Here is an 18,937-nt window from a genome sequence, read left to right on the forward strand (position 1 = left end):
GTGTTGTTTTTTTTGGATGAGTTGAGGGTAACACTAAACACATGACTTTTATGAAAAGATGTCCCACCTCCTCGCCAGCACTTGGTGCTGTCCTGTTCTGGATTTTGGCCATCGTAATGGGAGTGTGGGGTATCTCGTTGTTGATTTAGTGTGCATGTCCCCGATGACATATGAGGTGGAGAAACGTACGTGACTTACACACTCATTAGTCAACCGTCCCAGTATGGAGATGACCTCCGAGGACGGTGGCACACGAGATTGGGGTGGGAGGGCCCTGAGCCCCACGGGGAGTCTCCGGCCGCAGAGAGGGAGCAGGAGGCCTCGCACGACGGCTCGTTCCGCCCTGGGTCACTTTCCGCCTGTTCCTTGGAATAACCAGGGAGGGATTCAACTCTCAGCGTTGACAGCGTTTCCAGGGCCTGAGGCTGTAGAATCCCCTCTGCCCACCCCGGGCCTTCCTTCTCAGCAAAAAAGAAAAAGAAAGAAAAATAGACAAATAGGAGATACCAATCTTTAATGGGGTGTTAAAGATCAGAATTTCAGCCTTGCAGGGAGACTGCCGGCCCCGTGAAGCCTGACTCCTTCGTAGGGGAGATGCGGCTTGTGTCTTTCTCAAAATGCAGCCGGCGTTGGCTTCTCTCCTTCCACCAAGTGTGAATTCATGCACTGGTCCTGGTGCCTCTGCTGGATCTCTCTGAATCTTCATTTTCGTCTCACTTGAGTTTTCATGCCCAGGGCACCGGGTCCTTAGCCTTTGGCAGGCGAAGACCCGTGTGTAGGACACTGTATTGGCCAAAATATGCCACCAACTAAAGTATCCCCCTGCTTTGACCGTGCCAAATAAACATGCTCAGCATCCCTTTATGAGTCATTTGGGGACACTATTCATTTACTGTTTATTCATAATTTATTAACATTGAACAATAGGACGACATTTTTGTCCCGGAGATACAAAGGTGAGTAAGGCAGGAGATTAAATCTACCGGGAGAGACACACGTGCGTTGTCACACTGCACTGACTTCTGGAGTATTCCCGGTACCAGAGGAGGAAACACTGTTAATGGGAACATCTTGGATTTACTTGAAACTCAGATAATAGAAATGTTATTTCTGGGACGTCTGTGAAATGCCAGGCAGCACTGAAGCAATTCTCAGATGGTTTCCTGGTAGGAGACTGGGCATTTCTCTTGCCGCGCATACCCACCCTCAGAGTTGGGCACAAGGGACGTCTCTGCTGCGTCTCACCTCTGCGGTATTAATTGCATCAGTCGCTGGCACTGCCAAGAACAGGAGGATGTGGTTAGCTCTGGGCCCACAGCCGGGGTTTCGGGACCACGCTTCCCCGAAGGGTTAACACCTGGCCTCCTCCAGATGGCCCGCAGTCACAGCGAGAAGGACCGGAAGGGAGGGTTCAGTGGGATGAATTTCCATGGCCGGGCACTGGAATTTAAGGCGCTACAGCTACGAACTCTGAGCATAAGTTGTTGACGATGGGACTGTTAGGCTACAAAACAGCTGGTTCCTGGGACAGGCGGGATTAAAAAGCCAGATGCTCAAAACAGGGATATTATAGGGATTTTAAAAATCTACTTACTTTCAGAATCATCGGCACCTTAAAATGGTCAAGGAATTTTGCCTTTTTAAAAGCAAATTTAGCATTAGTGTCGGGCCTGTACTTTTTTTTTTTTTTGAGACAGAGTCTCACTCTGTTGCCCGGGCTAGAGTGCTGTGGCGTCAGCCTCGCTCACAGCAACCTCAAACTCCTGGGCTCAAGCGATCCTCCTGCCTCAGCCTCCCGAGTAACTGGGACTACAGGCATGCGCCACCATGCCTGGCTAATTTTTTCTATTTTTAGTTGTTTGGCTAATTTCTTTCTATTTATAGTAGAGACGGGGTCTCACTCTTACTCAGGCTGGTCTCAAACTGCTGAGCTCAAACAATCCGTCCACCTCGGCCTCCCAGAGTGCTAGGATTACAGGCGTGAGCCACCGCACCCGGCCTGGGTTTGCACTTTTTGTATCCTGGATCTTCTGTGGTCTGGTGCCTCCGATTCCTGCGTGCGGGGAGGCTGAGACCGCGGCTGTGTCTGGGTGGGGTCAGGGGCCACACCCCCGGGAGGCTGACGCACACGGGGAGCGCGAGCTTCGTGGTTTCCTTGCGACCAGATCACTGGGTGACTGTCAACAGGACAGACCGCGGAGGCTGTTTCCTAGTTTGCAACTAGCATCTCCAGGGTCGCTTCTGTTTTTGTTCCATTTTCTGTGCTCTTTTCTGAGTTTTGGTGTTTCCTGCTCCCCATCCCGACACCTGATGTCCTACAGAATGTCCTTGGTCTTCACGTACTGCCTCTGAGATCGGTGATGACCATGGAAAAGAAGACTAACTCTGTAAAATAATTTAAGGAGGTTTATTCTGAGCCAAATCTGTGGACCACGGCCCGGGGCCACGCCCAGGGAGACTTGAGCAAGTGGACTCGCTGCGGCTGGGTCACAGGTTGGTTCTATGCATTTCAGGGAGACAGAGATTACAGTTAAGGTCATAAATCAGTACACGGAAGGCACACATTGATTTGGCCTGAAAAGGTGGGACATCTCCAAGCAGAGGTTCAACAGGTCATAGGTGGGTTTAGGGATTCCTGAGTTGACGACTGGCTGAAAGAGTTAGGCTTTGTCCAAAGAGCAGGAATCAGAGGAGAGGAACGCTTGAGTTAAGACAAGAGTCTTCTGTCCTTTAGGTGCTGCTATATCGGAATCAGGTCAGGAAGTGAACCACATCATAAAAACCTGTTTACTGAGATCTTATCATTTGTAGGTGTGACTCACCAGGCCCTCATAGAAAGGAATTTTTTGGGGCAAAGAGAAAGATCAGAGTTCAGTCCTCAGTGACAAGGGGGACAGGAAACGGCAAGAATGAAGGGGGCCCTGCAGGGGCCCTGAGCACACGGCCGGCACCACAGTGGGGATCTCTGCTTGAGCTCCGTCCGTGGGTACCGCCCCGCCCCGCGCTGACGGTGGCTGTGTGGGAGGGAAGACGAGAAGGGACTTTGAGGTTCCCTTCATCCTACTTGTCTGCATTTTCCAAACTTGAGAAACGAGCATATATGAACTGCACCCTGAGAGGCACCATGTAAGAATGAATCAAGCTCAGATCAGCCTTGGCCAGTTGGGGACCGAGAAACAAACGGTGAAATGCGTGGCGTTTCCAGGCACAGGGGAGACCGAGTTACCGGGACCGTTCCTCCCACTTTCACTAGAAACTGCTGGATCAACGCTGAAACAACACCAGAAAGGCATTGGAAAGCTGACAAGGAGCAAGGAATTACCAAGTCGGAATTTAATGGAGAATAGAAACAGGGAAAGGTCGTTGGGCCCCGAGACTCCGAGTGTAGACACGGCCAGTCTTGCTACGCTTAACTTCAGTTTTGACGGTCTCCAAGGGCAAGGGAAAGTCACCAAATGCAAGCTGCCCAATGTGGGATCTAAAAGAGATCCCTCCAGATTAGGGTTACAGTCAGAGCTCCGCCCCAAGGGCGAGGGCGGGGCAGAAGTCACCCTGGCCCAGGGCCTCCGGAAGCAGGAGAGGTCACGTCAGTGCTCTGGAGGGTGGGAGGGGTTCCCTGAATCAGTGTAACCACCGCCCAGCCCTTCCTGGGACTTCTGGTCTACGTACATCACCTGGGGTGTCCAAAATCTCTTGAGCCACGAGTCTGGGCTGAGGAGGTCGTGCGCCGATAGTGCCTGTGGTTTTCCAACACCAGGCAAAGCCGTTCCCTCTGGGGAGAAGATGCTCTCGTCTTCTGGGGGACATTCGCAAACCATTCTCCGAGGATAAGGAGCGGCACGGCAGAGTACACTCACCACATTTAAGGAAGTAAAAGACAAGCCTGAAAATATCTTTGAGGAATGGGACACTAGAACAGTGACCCAGCAGACTTGAGGAAGACACAGACAACGTCTGAAGATACAATCGCCATGACTGGAAGTCACAGGGACGGGTTAAACAGATTTGCTGGGGCGGAGAAAAGAATCCATGACCCAGTAGATAAATCAGAAAGAATTATCTAGAATGCGGCACAGAGAGACAAAAAGATGGGAAACGTAGAAGGCGGGTGAAGAGACCCGGGAAGGGAGAAGGGAAAGCACATAATTGATCAGTGCCCCGGGTGGGAGAGAAAAGAACGTCACACTTTTTTCTCTTTTGAAGACAAAATGATTGAGACGTTCCCAGACACGATAGAACCACTGTCCACAGATCCACGAACACTAGTAATTAACAAGCAGGATACATTAAATAAACACCTAGAGTTTTCTTAGCGAAACTGCAGAGTAAGATAACGTCATAAAAGCAGTTAGAGAAGAAAATCACTTTTCAGAAAGGTCTCTGGAAAATAGCCGGATAACCTGGAAGGTAAATAACATACTTCTAAGTAACCCGCGGGTCTGAGATGAAATCAAAAGGGAAATCAGGAAGTATTTCAAACTGAATAAAAATCAAAACACAGGCCTGGTGCAGTGGCTCAGGCCTGTAATCCCAGCGCTCTGGGAGGCCAAGGAGGGAGGATCGCTTGGCTCAGGATTTGAGATCAGCCTGAGCAAGAGTTAGACCCCCGTCTCTACTAAAAATAGAAAAATTAGCTGGTCATGGTGGTGAGCACCTGTAGTCCCAGCTACTTGGGAGGCTGAGGCAGGAGGATTGCTTGAGCCCAGGAGTTAGAGGTTGCTGTGAGCGAGGCTGACACCACTGCACTCTAGCCCAGGCGACAGAGCAAGACTGTGCCTCAAAAAAAAAAAAAAAAAAGAAAGAAAGAATTCTCAAAACTCAATTTAAAAAACCCAAACAATCCAATAAAAAAAAAATAGGCAAAATATTTGAACTAAGGCTTTACCAAAGAAGATATTCGGATGGCAGATAGGCAGAAAAGGAAATGCTCAGTATCTTCAGCGATCAGGAAATGAAAAGTTTTGTTCGTTGCTTTAGAGAAGAGGTCTCACTCTGTCACGCGGGCTGGGGTGCAGTGGCACATAGTTCACCATAACCTCGAACTCCTGCCCTCAAGAGATCCTCCCGCCCCAGCCTTCCCAAGTCCTGGGATTACACGCCTGCGCCACAGCACCTGGCGTAAGGAATGTAGATTTAAGCCACAGTGAGATTCAACTAGGAGCCTTTTAGCACATCGAAAAGGGAAATGCTTGACCATATGAGGTACTGGGGGGGATGTGGAGCCGCTGGGACCGGGACTCGCCTATATTGCCGCGAGGAATGTAAAATGGTACAGCCACTTTGGGAAGCAGTCTGGCGGTTTCTCTAAAAGTTAAACGTGCCCTTGGCACAGGAACCAGCTGTCCTGCTGCTGGTAGACCTACGCTTGCGTTCCTTTCTACCTGAAAGGTCCGCACGGAGACTTGTACGCGAACATTCACGGCAGCTGTGTTGGTAACAGCCCCAAACTGGAAGCAGCTGAAACCAGCACCGACAGGGCCATCAACGAACAAGTTGTGGTGCATCATCCATCCTCATCCTCGGCAAGAAAGACAGAGGAACTACTGATTCATGCACGACACCATTTGTGGATGGACCACAAAGGGATTGGGCTCAGGGGACGAAGCCAGAGTCCCTCCCTCAAAAACACAGTATTTTGTAAAACCCTAAGAGATGCAGACTAACCAAGAGTTCCAGGATGTGTATCAGTGATTGCTCAGAGACGGTGCAGGAGGGGAAGGAAATGTGACAGAGAGGCGCGAGGAAACCCCGGGCTGACGAATGTTCGTTTTCCTAATTGTGGTGACGGTTTCGTGGGTGTGCACAGACGGTGTGAAGATTGGTTATATGAATTGGACTTCTCTTGTCCTAAATAACTAAGTTAGCGTTGGGAGACCAGAGGAAAAGGAGAGCACTGGGAGCACAAAGCACCTGCCCAGGGATCATGTCTCGGTTCCCTGCCCAGCCGACCTGCTGTGACCCTGAGCTCAGCTTTACCCGGTAGCTGCGAAATGACCTGCCCTGACACTATGGCTGGTTCCCCCTGCGCGTCACTCACCAACCAGAGTTTCCACCTCCTAAAGACCTGGCCAGCGCCAGTGCGTTTTCTTCCAAAACACACGTGACATTTCTCTTTCCGATTAAACCTCCAACCTTCTCTTTGTTCTTCTGACGTACCGAAGACCGCCCCGGTCAGTGCACATGCCCCAGATTGCAGTTCTGTGGTTCTCACATAAAACACTGTTAGAGATTCAGCTCTGTATTTTTATTTGACCTTGATAGTATCAACACATATCAAATTCAACACTTTCTTTATTGTTTTAAGTAGAAGAATTCTGTGTGTTGCTCCATGCCAAGAAATTTGAAAATCTCCATTAAAAAGATAGCCTTGTACCCAGAGACACACACAAGTTTCCAATCTGGAACTTCAAGGCTGACAAATCCTACGCTCTTTTCTCCATATCCCTTGAACTTCCTCCGGAGTGGGCAGCCCTTCCCGGAGAGCAGGGGCCAACTGTGGTTCACTCCTGCCCCCTAGGGCCCACGTGCACCAGCCTGGCCATGTGTGAACACTTTAAATATATGGAGTTTACTGTATGTAAACACTAAGTAGATAAATCCCTAATTATAGTTGGAAATTTTATTACTGCACTCTTTGGAATTAATACAAACAAGTAGAAAAATTTCAGTAAGGATATATAAAGTTTGGACAACACTACTGATCCACTGGACCTAACTGACAGTCACACGACTGCATCCACCCCAACCACTGCAGAAGCACATTCGCTCCCAGGGCACCTGGAACATTCTCAGTATGGACCACACGCCAGACTATTAGCCAAGTCACAGTGAGTGTAAACGGACTGAAATCACTCGGACTCTATCATCTGACCACAAAAGAATTATATGATAAATAAACAACAAAAAGGCAATAAAAAGACGCCCCAATATTTGGAAATTAAACAGCATTCCAAAGAGGAGAGAATGTTTCTTTTAACCACTATAGAGCAATGGAACTGGATTTGTCATTTCCCCTTAGACAACTAGAAAACTGGATTGAATATAGGAAACAATGGTTTTGATGTTACTTTCTTCTTTCTCCCTCTTTCTTTCCCTGTTTCCTTCCTTCTCACCTTCTTTCCTTCCTTCCCTTCCTTTCTTATCCCTTATTTCACTTCACAAAGCATTTGAGGAACATCTGTATATGTTTGTCCCACTAGAATAAAACCTCCTTGCAGCTGGTGGCTGGCTACACTGTTCGATATACCTCACGTGGCCTGGTACAATGTTACACACACCGTGCTGTTCAATTCGCGTTGCTAAATGAAATGAATTGCCAGCCTGTTCAGAGTCATGGCCTTACTTAACAGCACATAGAACCTCTAAAATTTGTATTTTACTTTTCTAAGCTTTATTATTTCACTTCATTATCCCAAGAACTCTGTGCAGTAGGTGGGCTGGTTGGATTATTCTCACTTTCCAGAAGGGAAATGTGCAGAGAACCACCTCATCGATACCACACTTGGGAGAGCACACTGATTGCTTGGGAGGGCAATTAGAAATTAACATACCTTCCTTCAAGTTAGTCCATTATTAATAGATCTTTTTTTTCTCTTCTGGACTTCAGTTTAAGGGCAGCAGAGGGCGCTTGATCACCCAAAAGATACACTCTAAAAGTGACGTATGAGATTTAAGATAATACGTTAACGTTTCAGAAATGTGAATTTTACTAAAATAGGACCCTGTACTTAATCTTCTTACTATTTTAGGATCTGATCTCATTTTAGATGTTCTGTTCCCTTTCTTTCTCAGTAATGAGATTTCAACCTAAGATAAATCACCAGGACACATATAATCCAAGAGCCTCCCCATTTAGCTTCAAGATTCTTTCAGCTAATGAAAGTCTTAAACTCAGCATCTATCAGATCCTTCCAAACCTCCAGCAGGTATTATACTCCCCCTTTTACAGCGCTTAAGTGGGGCCACCGTGCTGTACTGCAGACAGAGGCGCTGTGACTGAAGGGCCAATTCGCTTCAAGTGCGTTGCCTGCCTCAAGGTTACGCAGTCTACTTAGAAAAGCATGAAAGCATTAGGCATATTCTTAAAGTCACAGCACACTGGAGGGAACGCAGTTGTTTTCCCAGGGCCATAGTGAGGGCTGAACCTTTTGTAGCGCATCACAGAAGACAATCCTGTCTGGAGGCTTAGGCCATGTTTCTGTGAAATTCTCCAGCTCCTTTCTGATCAGCTTCTCACTGGCTCTTTTTTCCTGCTGTCAACCATGTTCTGTTGTCCTCCAAGCAGTGCTGGAGGTGGAGATCGAGGCAGCCTTAATCCAGTTCTACCTTCTCTTCCCTTTGTTTCCCCAAATTTCGTTTTTCCTCTTAAACAGCTAGGTTTATGGACACGGCTTGGCGTTGGTTGGAAAATCATTCCTCCTTGGCTGCTCAGTGACCAGTAATTGGTTGGACCTAAGTGGACTTCTTGAAGGCTGAGTCCTTTGGCAGTTCACACACAAAGTAAGAAACTAGATTATTTCCTGATGGATGCTTTTCCTTTGCTGAATTTTTGCTTTCCTTTGTGTGTATGTGTGCGTGTGTGTACTTTTTTTTTTTTTTGGAGATAGAGTCTTGCTCTGTTGCCCTGGGTAAAGTGTAGTGGTGTCATGGTAGCTCACCGTAACTCTCAAACTCCAGGGCTCAAGCGATTCTCCTGCCTCCGCCTCCTCAGTAGCTCGGACTATAGGTGTGTGCCTCCATGTCTGGCTTTTTTTTTTTTTTTTTTTTCTATTTTTAGTAGCTCTCCACAGGCCAGTATCAAACTCCTGGGCTCAAGCGATCCTCCCACCTCAGCCTCCCAGAGTGCTAGGATTACAGGCGTGAACCACCACACCCAGCTCTTTCCTTGTTCTTTATTTCCCTTATTTCCTTGATTACAAGTCCAAAGATGACATCTTTTTAGTCATCAGCGTTTTCACGCCGCTCTTTCAAATCATAAAACTCCGTGTTCTACAAATGATTTGGCCATTTATTACATTATTTGCGGCAAAACCTAAGATGCGGTTTCCTAGCAGGAGCTGGGTCTTACCCATCTTTCTTTCTCAGGCCTGGGAAACTGACCACTCTCGGAGGCGTCACCACCGCCCGAGCCTGCCGACTGAGAAACACGTGTTCTCGGCCTCAGGACATCTGAAAGCCACACGGCAGGCAGAACGCAGTAACCGTGGCTTCCTGCGCGGCACAACACCCCGAGCACCCAACAGTCTCTGGGACGCTGCAAACGGATCGGGCGGGGACAGCGTGCATTTGACAGACTCCAAGGTGGAAGGGAACGCGGCGAGCGCGCCGAGCCACCCATCAGGCGGCTCCACCGAGGGCTGCGCCGCCGGCAAAAGCGCCGCGTCTGCCAGGCGCGGGGCGTGAGGCCGGCCCGGTCCGCTTCCCCTCGGACGTGAGCCGGAGCCGAAGCCGGACGCCCCCGAGCCGGCTGGAAAAGACCCAGCACGAAAACAAGACGGAGAGCCCCGCCAGCCCCTCCAGCCCCGCCAGCACTTCCGCCGGAAATGGCTCCGGTCCAGGCCGGAAGTGACGCTTTTTTCTGCGCGCCGCGCCCTCCCCGCGAGCACCTGCTTCCGGGCGACTGGCGCGCGTTGCTCCCGGTTTCTCCGGTGTATCCACGCGGGCCGGCGCGATGGGCAAGAAGGGCAAGAAGGAGAAGAAGGGTCGCGGGGCGGAGAAGACGGCCGCCAAGATGGAGAAGAAGGTGTCCAAGCGCTCGCGGAAGGAGGAGGTGAGCGGGGCCCGCGGGCGGGACAGACGGGGGTCCGCGTGCCGACGCCCCGCCGTGCTGCCTGGCCGAGTCCCTGCGCCCTCCGGGGCGGCGGGTCCCCGCGTTAGCGGTGGTCAGCGCCGGCTCCGCGGGAGAGCTTGAAGCCGCGGGTGCGGCCGGCGCCCTGCTCGGGCAGAGCCCGAACCTGGCCCGCCTCCTCCCGGGCTGCTTCGTGTGCCCGCCGGGCCCTCGGAGAGCAAGGGAGCTGCCGCTTTGGACGCGCTTGCTTTGTTTCGTGTGGTGTCCTGGGCGTTTCTTCTCTGCCTTGTCCCTCGGGTAGAAGCAGGGTGGCGGGAAGAGGCCGAGGGTTAGCGTAGAAGGCCTTGGGGATGGCCGGGCCCTCCTCGGCAAGATGTGCTATTTGGGAGTAAGGCCCTTAACTTTTCTGAGCCTTACTCTTCTCATTTTTCAAAAGAGGGCAAATAATCGTCACAGAATCCCTGAGGAGTGCGCATCGCGTGCTGTTCAGTGAGTGAAGCAGCCGCTGGAACTGCCGCGTATTCCGTAGTTACCGAAAGTTGGGCACTTGTCCCCAGGCCGCATCAGAAGAACGAGGACAAGTGGTTTGAGGTTAAGGAAAGGGGAGTTTATTAATTTGCTGGCAAATGAGGAGTATGGGCAGACCCGTGTCTTAAAGTACCATAGTCGTAACTATAAGCAGAAATACAGAACTTTTAAAGGGAGTTTTCAGCTTGGGGCTATTGCTGCTTAAATATAGTTGATGGCTCTGTGACCCTGTCTCTGACTCCATCTCCCAGGAAGAGGATCTCGGATCTGGTGACCTCTGCTGGGAAAGTTCCCCGGAGCCTTCTGTGGTACAAAGAACACAGGACACTCCTCTGCCCCTCTGATTACTGGCCTTGGGCAGGGATGCAGGTTTTAATTCCCAAAAAGAGTAGGGGATGTTTTAAAGAGACAACTCGCAAAACATTTTACCCTTTTCCACGTGTTCCCTCTGTTACACTGTAACAGGTGATGGTGACCACCACGGTAGTATTTCCCCCTCCGTCCCACCCCATCCTAGGATCTGCAGGTGGATCAGCTTGGGGTTGAGTGGATTCTGCTTTCTGTTGACTGCTGCTCACGGGCTCCCTACCCCGGGGCAGTTTTAATGGCCAGTATCTATTGAGAGTGTGCCGTGTGCCAGGCACTGCGCTGCCTGGGCTTTAATCCTCGCAGCCTACCAGTCAGGTAGCACTGGCATCCCGTTATGACAGTCAGAAAGTCAGGGACCAGCAGGTTACACACCTCAGGGTCACGTAGCCACGAAGTGGTGTGGAACGGGGGCTTGACCAGACATCTCCAGGATGGAGCTCCTGACCACATCCCTTTGCCCCTTTTCTTCCTAAGTCATTCATCTGTCCACTGCCTCATCTGTCAGATAATGGGGTTGGACTTTCCCTAGACTCTCCTTAGGCTCTAACATTCTAAGGTTACGAATGTGCTGTGTTCATTAAAGGAAGGGAGAGGACCCCGTGCAGCATGGGGGGTGAGGGTTGGGGCGGGAGGTGAGGTTGGAGAGGTGGGCTTAAGGGAGGGAAAAAGGTCTGGAGGTGCAGGAAGATCCTAACCTGTCTTCAGGCCCTGCAGAGTGTGCTACGAGGGAACATGGGCTGTGGTGTGTGGGGCGGGGGAGAAGGAGAAGGAGAAAGGGAGGAAGGGAAGGAGGACTGATCCCAGGTCTCAGTTTGAGCAAGGTGAGGGCAGTGAGAGTTCAGAGAAGAGATTAGGGATAGAAGAGAACTTTCCACATGGCATACAGGCCAGGCATCGCTGGAGGCGGGGCTGTCTGGTAAACGCAGGGAGCCGGGCATTGGACTGAGGTAGGAACACTTGGTCCCAGAGCTGTCTCTCTGTGCCAGCAACTCAGCACCTTAACGTCTTTTTATTTTTTGCGACGGAGTCTCACTCTAGCACAGGCTGGAGTATGGTGGTGGTATCGTAGCTCACTGCAGCCTCCAACTTCTGGCCTCAAGTGATCCTCCTGCCTCAGCTGCCCAAGTAGCTGGGACTACAGTGGTGTGCGCCACAATACATGGCTTATTTTTGTAGAGATGGGTCTTGCTTTGTTGCCCAGGCTGGTCTCGTACTCCTGGGCTCTAGGGATTCTCTCACCTTGGCCTCCTAAAGTGCTGGGGTTACAGGCATGAGCCACCACACCAGCCCCATTAACTTTTAAGGCTGCTTGTACAGTTGTAGAAACAGAGACCTCCTTGTGCAGATAGACGGCAGCTGGCATTTGCTAAGCCCCCGCTGTGCAGATGCTTTTCTAGCCCGACACGAATCTTGCTCTTGTGGACTAATGTCTTACTATGTTGGTGGGGGAGAGGTAGAGGAAATAGGCAATAAATGAGCAAGAGAAGCATCAGACCCTGCTGTGCAGACAGTGAGGAAGGTAGGACGGCCCACGCCTGAGTTTACGAGGGGTGTCAGGTGTTTGCAGTGAAGTCAGGGTGGCCGTGTCGAAACAAGGCCCTTCGGGGGGAGTGTGAGGGCTTTGGAATGAGACAGTCCTTGGTAGTGCACACATCTACATTTGTAAGCCAACGGCCGTTGTGGTCAAGCTCTAAATGTTTTTAATTTGGCATATTTAATATGCCAAATTCTGTGCATTTCACACACAGGCGGAATGGTTGTGATGCACAGATTGGGTGGAACCCCAGTCAGATCACGCTGGCAGAGGAGAAAAGCTGACAGGTTTAGAGCCAGCTCACGTGTGCCCGCTTGTCTGCCCTTAGGAAGACCTGGAAGCTCTCATAGCCCATTTCCAGACGCTCGACGCCAGAAAGACTCAGATTGTGGAAACCCCGTGCTCCCCACCTTCACCACGGTAAGCAAGCCAGGGTTCTCTGCATCGTGGTGTTGGACTGTTCCCTTCTGTAAATCAGAAAACTGCTTTAAGTTGACACTGTGGGCCGGGCGAGGTGGCTCACACCTGTAATCCCAGCACTGGAAGGCCAAGGTGGGAGGATTGCTTGAAGTCAGGAGTTTTGAGATCAGCCTGAGCAAGAGCAAGACTTGTCTCTACTAAAAATAGAAAAATCTGCCAGGTGTTGTGCGCACATTTGTAGTCCCAGCCACTTGGGAGGCTGAGGCAGGAGGATCACGTGAGCCCAGGAGTTTGAGGTTGCTGTGAGCTAGGCTGATGCCACGGCATTCTAGCCAGGGCAACAGAGTGAGACTGTGTCTCAAAAAAAAAAAAAAAAGATTCATCCGAGTTGCAGCCCGTGTCAGAACTTCATTCCTCCTCGAGACTGAGTAATGCTCCATTTTGTGGATGTGCCATATTTTGTTTGTCCGCTCATCTGTTGGTGGACGCTTGGGTGGTCTCTGCCCCTGGCTGTTGTAACAGTGCGGTTGTGATGTTGCCATCCAGGGTAACAGTGCAGTTGTGACATTGCCATCCAGGTGTCTGAGTGCAGACCTGGGAGGTGAGTTGCTGGGTCACGTGGTGGTTCTGCGCTCGGCCTTTGAGGACCTGCCCGCCTGTTCCCACAGTGGCGTCGCTGCTCTAATGCTGGTTTCCTCCCTGTGGGATTTCTCAGCGCTTGATACGTTTCTATGCACAGTAAATCCCCGAGAGAAAAATAGGGTTTTCAGATTTCCCAAGCTTATTTGGCTGTGAAACCTGTTTCTCCTTTGAGAAGCATTTTTTGGAGTTGGTGTCACGGAACACACCTTGGGAGCAGCGTCGGAGAGGACTTTGAAAGAGGGTGTTTTCTGGTGGCTGGCCCCGGCAGCCACTGTGTCTGGGACTGCCTTCAACCGAAATCGTCAGATGTTCTTCCTTGTAGTCATTCTTTTGTCCCCAAGTGGGAAATAATTAGGAGGTTACTTACATTTTCTAGCCGGAAGGTACCTGGAATGTATATTGAAATAGTAAGTACAGGACTTCTTAGAACAGTTCTGGTTGTGATGTAAGAGGATAGACCCTTAAAATAGGACAATTCTGGGAAATTTGATGTATGAGTAGAAGTATCTAGACTTGTTATTATTGCCCAATGACTTTTACAAGCCAGATGCTGCGTAAGAGCCCAGATCTGGGCTCCCCGGAAGCGTGGCCCTGGGCATTGGCACAGGGCCAAAAGGTGGGTTTTAAAGGGGCACCTTTGCTTCCTTCCTCGATGCGGGGCTCCTCTTGAGTGGAGGTTCAGAAACGTCTGGTCCCTGGTGACAAGGAAAGGGACCAGCTGTCAGATGGGCACCCAGGCTGTGACTTTGTGTTGACTTTCTCTTTATGTCTCTTGTAGGTTAAATGCCTCCCTCTCTGCGCATCCTGAGAAAGATGAATTAATCCTTTTCGGAGGTGAATATTTCAATGGCCAAAAAGTAAAGTATATATATTTTTTCTTTTCCTCCCACATTATCATGGGCATGATTTGGAGTAAAATGAACTTACAGCAGTGACATCAAATCCGAATTGGTCCCTTTACTCCCGCTCCTGTATCTTGCTCCTGACCCAGGGGGCCTGGTGTGTGGTGGTGTCCTTCACGGGTCACCAGGGTGGTCTAGGCGCTGGAGCGACTGTGTACCTCAGTCGTGCAGGGGGTCCTCGTGTCCTTAACTCACAGCCGCGCCTGTGTCCCACCGCACAGCTGCTCCTGTCACCGCCTGCTGGGGTCAATCGTGCGTGCTGTCCTCCCCTCCACGGGCTTTTGCATTTCACACCACGGCTTTCAGAGTTGTCCTGGACAGGAAAGTGTGATAAATTTTAGGGCTGGCTTTTATTTTTGCACAGGCCAGAAGGACCTGTGTTTCAGAGTTGCCTATGAAACAGCTGAAAAGTGTGAGCTCCCGTCCCTGCAGCCTGCGAGGAGCCCTGTCTGTCAGACGGCTTGCTTGTCCGTCTTCCTCTCGGAATTTCATGCACGTGACAACTGGGCTTGAGTTAGGAGAATGACAGATCTTAGCATTACAGTGATTACTGGCACGTGGACAGTTGGTCTTTTTTATCATATTGTCATCCCAAAGGATCCCAGGGGACCAGCCTTGTGGCCTCCCTGCATTGCTACAATTTATATTGCTTTAGGATTCAAGTTTCCCAGGGAATTCTAATGATTGAGATCATTGTTGAAACTTGCTGTCCCCTGCCTGGAAACATACAGTTTATGACACTGAAATTCCTCTTCCTTCCTGCAGACTTTTTTGTATAACGAGCTCTATATCTACAACATCAGAAAGGACAGCTGGTCCAAAGTCGACATCCCCAATCCACCCCCAAGGCGCTGCGCCCACCAGGTAACGCCAGTGCTGGCTGTCGGCCTTGCTGTTCCCGTGTGAGAGTCACACAGACACTTTCAGGGTTTACGAGTGACAGGTCGCCTGCCGCAGAGAGGCTGGGCCCGGACCTGCCGTTTTCTCCCTGGGGCTCCTTATGAGGCTTCGCACTTGCATTTCTTCCCTGTGAAATGCCTGCTGCCCAGGTGGTGTGCAGGTGGCACGTCACGCTCCGTGTGAAAACTCTAGTGTCGCACCCAGCACGGCCACGGAACAGCCCCTTGGCCCAGTGCTCGCTCCCCACGTGGGTGGGAGGACCCTCCGCCCGAGATAAGGACTAGCCGGTGAAAATGAGAGGAGGTGTTCAGGGCAGGTGTAAGTGGTGGAAGGCAGATAGCTGCTTTAGAGTGAAACACGCCGCAGCTGGGATAGTGGAGCAGCAGCACCACGTTGGCCCGTTGTTGCCTGGTGTCTCTCCCAAGGAAAGAAAGCATCGTCAAAGCGTTGTGTTCCCAGCAGGGAAGCATCCCTGGTTTTGCATACTCCGCAAGCTCCGCGGAGATGGGCGTCTGTCCTGTTCGTTGTTGTGACTCTCTGCTTGCAGTAGTTGGGCTCGCTCAAAATACAGTTTGAACGAGTGCCTGCCTTTCCCGCGTGGAGAAGGATCTCTGTATCAGACCAGCGCAGCGTGGATGAAACTGTCCTCCGCTGCGCTGCGCTGTGCTCCCCTCTTTCCGATTCTTTGCTTAGAAGCAGCGACTGATCTGAAGTGGGGCTTGAGAGGGGAGCCCACCTGCCCCACCAGAGGCAGGCCCACGGGTGTGGACGGGCGCATCTGATGCAAGATGGAATTCACTTACTTTCTGGTTTAAAAACCCAGTCTTGGATTTTAATAAGTAAATAAATGTTAGTAAGTTTGAGTCTGTCCACCAGAACCCGCTCTGGTTCTGGGGAAGGGGCAGTCTGTCTCGGGGCTGCAGGCTGAGGGCCGGACCCCGTCCCGCAGTGAGTGCCCACCATCTGTGGCTCTCCCGATACCTCAGGCTCGCGGGGCCCGGCGGGGGCTGGTGTCTTGGTGTGGTGTCAGCATCGCGATTCTTCCCTGCGCCTCCGCCAGGCAGGCTCTGGGGCTGCTCTTGTGTTCGTTTTCTTATCTGTTTTAATCGCTGTTACTAACGGAATTCTTGAAAAATCACATCAGGACAGCCTTTTGCGGTGTTCACTTCAGTTATTCCAGAGGGTGCTGGGCCGCGCTCACTCTGTGGGTGCTGGTCTAGTCTGGGCGACGATCTCCACGCAGTCGGGGTTGCCCTGCTGTTTACACGACGCCTCTCACAGTGAACCAGAGAGGTGTGACACAGATTGGTGCAAAGTCTTTTGCCTGTAGGTCATTGCAGTTCAGACCCTACTGCGTGCAGCTCTGGGACACAGCGGGCTTCTTCACTGTGGACTGGTTTAATGAGCACAACACTGGAAGTCACGTTCTTTATCTGCCCTGTAGTCAGTCGGGCAAAGGGAGAAGAGGAAGAACGATCCTGGATTTTGGAGGAGTGAAATTTTAGTGTGTAATTTGAGAGTTTGGATGGCTTTCTTGAAAAGAGTGCAGTCCAGTGACGCAGAGGGTCCTACTTCCTCTTGCCTGTGAGACGGAGCGGCCTGAATGGGCTTCGGCAGTGTTCTGTCAGCGCCTCGTGTCCCGGGAGGACGGGGAGCCTGTGCCGTGGACGGTGCGTGGCCTGCTGGGGACACGGGCGCTGGCTGCCAGCAGGGCCCTGGGGGGTGGGGGAGGAGGACGCGACCGTGTGAGGGACTCTCAGTTCACTGGGTGGTTTGTTTTCCTCAAAGTGGTAACTAAGTCATACTCACCTGAAATGAAATGCATGTTCTCACAAGAAAGAGTAAAAGAGAGAAAAGATCAAGATGGTTAAAAAAAAAATGACAACGGTGTTCCTGTCGGCCTCGGCGTGTTCATGAGGATACTTGGGGATTTTCCAAATATCTTTGTTGTTCATTTCTAATCTAGTCCTTTCGAGTTTGACAGTTACAGCCTGACGTGCTCTGTCCTGGTGCACGTTCTGTGGGTTTGAAAACAGTGTGCGTTTGCCGGCTGCCGTGTGTCTTCACTGGGTTAGGGTGGGTGATGGCGGCGTTCAGGTTTTCCAGACCCTACTGGCGCCACCCTGGTAACCTTCCTTGTTCTCAAGTTTGCTTTGTCTGCTGTTAGCGTGGCCACCCCGGTTTCTCAGGATTAATGTTTACAATGTTTATGTGGTATGTCTTTTCCTCCTAACCCACCAGTGTCTTTGTATTTAAAATGCATTTCTTGTAAGCGGTGCTGTGGTTGAGTCTTGTTTCTATCTATTTTGGCAGTCTCTGCTTTTGAATTGGTGTTATTCCCCTGTGTTTAATGTGATCATTGATACGGCCATCAGTAATGTTTTTGATATTGCTCTGTTTGTCCCAACTGTACTGCATTTTTCTCTTTTTTTCCCTGCCTTCCTTTGGATTTTAATATCCCATTTTTATTTCTTTGTTGGCATATTAGCAATCTCTCTTTTTTCTTTGTTTTGTTGTGGTTGCTCTAAGGTTTGTAATGTACCTCGTTAACTTAGGACAGTCTATCTTCTTTCCTGGGCAGGCACGTGCCGTCTCCCAGAGACTCTGCCGCCCACGGCTCCTGGGGGCCTGAGAGGGAGTGGGCCGCGAGGGACCCCTGCCTGGAGCTTGGCGCAATCTGCTGACTGATTAGGGACACCCTTGTTTCTGACTTGGCGTTCTGGGTTGGGTGGTGGGCAGCTGCGGGTCGGGGCTGCGCTCTCTGCCGGCTTCTGCTGGCTGGCTGAGGACAGCGAGAGCTGCTACCGCGTTGGCCCGGAGGGCGGTGAGGCCTCTGCTTCCCTTTGCCGTTTCTGTTCTGCTTAAATCTTTTAGAAGTAAGCGTGAGTAGTGTCGCACTCGTGCTCCCTACTGTGCGGACATTTTGTTTGTGGGCAGTTTAGGTGGATGGTACTTAACGGCCAGGAAGGGACTCGTGGGGCAGGCGGGCAGCTTTGTTACGATGCCCATGGGAAGAAGACACTCTGTCAGGTTGTGAGATACTGATGTTAATTTTTGAAGTAACTGTCCATTTTAATGGGATGTATTGTCCAAATGTAAGTGGATGTTTATTTTGCAGCCTAGGAATACACGAAAGCTTTACTAGACTTTTGACGAAGGACAGTGAGCCGTACGCGGCCTTTATCAGGGACCCTCCCGTCAGAGGCAGGAGGAGAGGAAGGCTGAGCGTGGGGCCGGCGCAGCGCTGGGCTTGATGGTGCCACCTCCGCTGGTCACCTGTGGAGCCGGCCTCTCTGCCGTGTGGCTGCGCCCTGACCTTGTCCTTTCTCTCGACAGGCGGTGGTGGTGCCTCAAGGTGGCGGACAGCTGTGGGTCTTCGGAGGGGAGTTTGCCTCTCCCGACGGAGAGCAGTTCTACCACTACAGGGATCTCTGGGTCCTGCATCTGGCCACCAAGACCTGGGAGCAAGTCAAGTAAGATGCCGGACGAGGAGCCCAAGCTCGGGGTTGGCTCTTCTGAGCCTGCGTGCTGAGTTCTGAGTGGCAGGGTCAGCACTTAGAATACCGGGCTGGGAGGAGCACAGGGCACAGTCCTCCCGCACAGACGGGAGCCCCGTCTCGCTAGGTCTCTGGGCAGTGGGGGAGCTGCTCATGCTGCTCTGCAGGGGCGCTGTGGAAGGTGATGCTGGGACTGGCCTCTCTTGTCAGCACCTTAGCTGTCTGTCACTGCGCACTCTCCCCAGTGGCCGTCTGTTGACCCCGCGGAGGCTGGGTAGGTTTGGCGCTTGCTCGGGGTGGAGCAGGGAGGGAGGGTGCTTTCTCTGTCCAGCTGGTGTAGGAACAGCGCAGCCGTGAG

The 18,937-nt window shown here is 51.3% G+C and overlaps 1 protein-coding gene across 3 annotated transcripts in view; it reads left to right on the forward strand.

Moving 5' to 3' along the window:
• Window positions 1-9,628: 9,628 nt before the first annotated feature.
• Window positions 9,629-18,937, forward strand: part of KLHDC4 (kelch domain containing 4) — a 39,825-nt gene continuing 30,516 nt past the window's right edge. For all 3 annotated transcript variants that reach the window (XM_069497837.1, XM_069497838.1, XM_069497839.1), the window contains exons 1-5: window positions 9,629-9,769; window positions 12,547-12,638; window positions 14,059-14,137; window positions 14,948-15,046; window positions 18,419-18,555. In XM_069497837.1, coding sequence (XP_069353938.1) covers window positions 9,671-9,769; window positions 12,547-12,638; window positions 14,059-14,137; window positions 14,948-15,046; window positions 18,419-18,555 — 506 coding nt within the window. In that variant the 5' untranslated portion in view covers window positions 9,629-9,670. The remainder of the gene's footprint in view (window positions 9,770-12,546; window positions 12,639-14,058; window positions 14,138-14,947; window positions 15,047-18,418; window positions 18,556-18,937) is intronic.

This window comes from Eulemur rufifrons, chromosome 23 (genome assembly GCF_041146395.1).
Source record: "Eulemur rufifrons isolate Redbay chromosome 23, OSU_ERuf_1, whole genome shotgun sequence".
Lineage (NCBI taxonomy): Eukaryota > Metazoa > Chordata > Mammalia > Primates > Lemuridae > Eulemur > Eulemur rufifrons.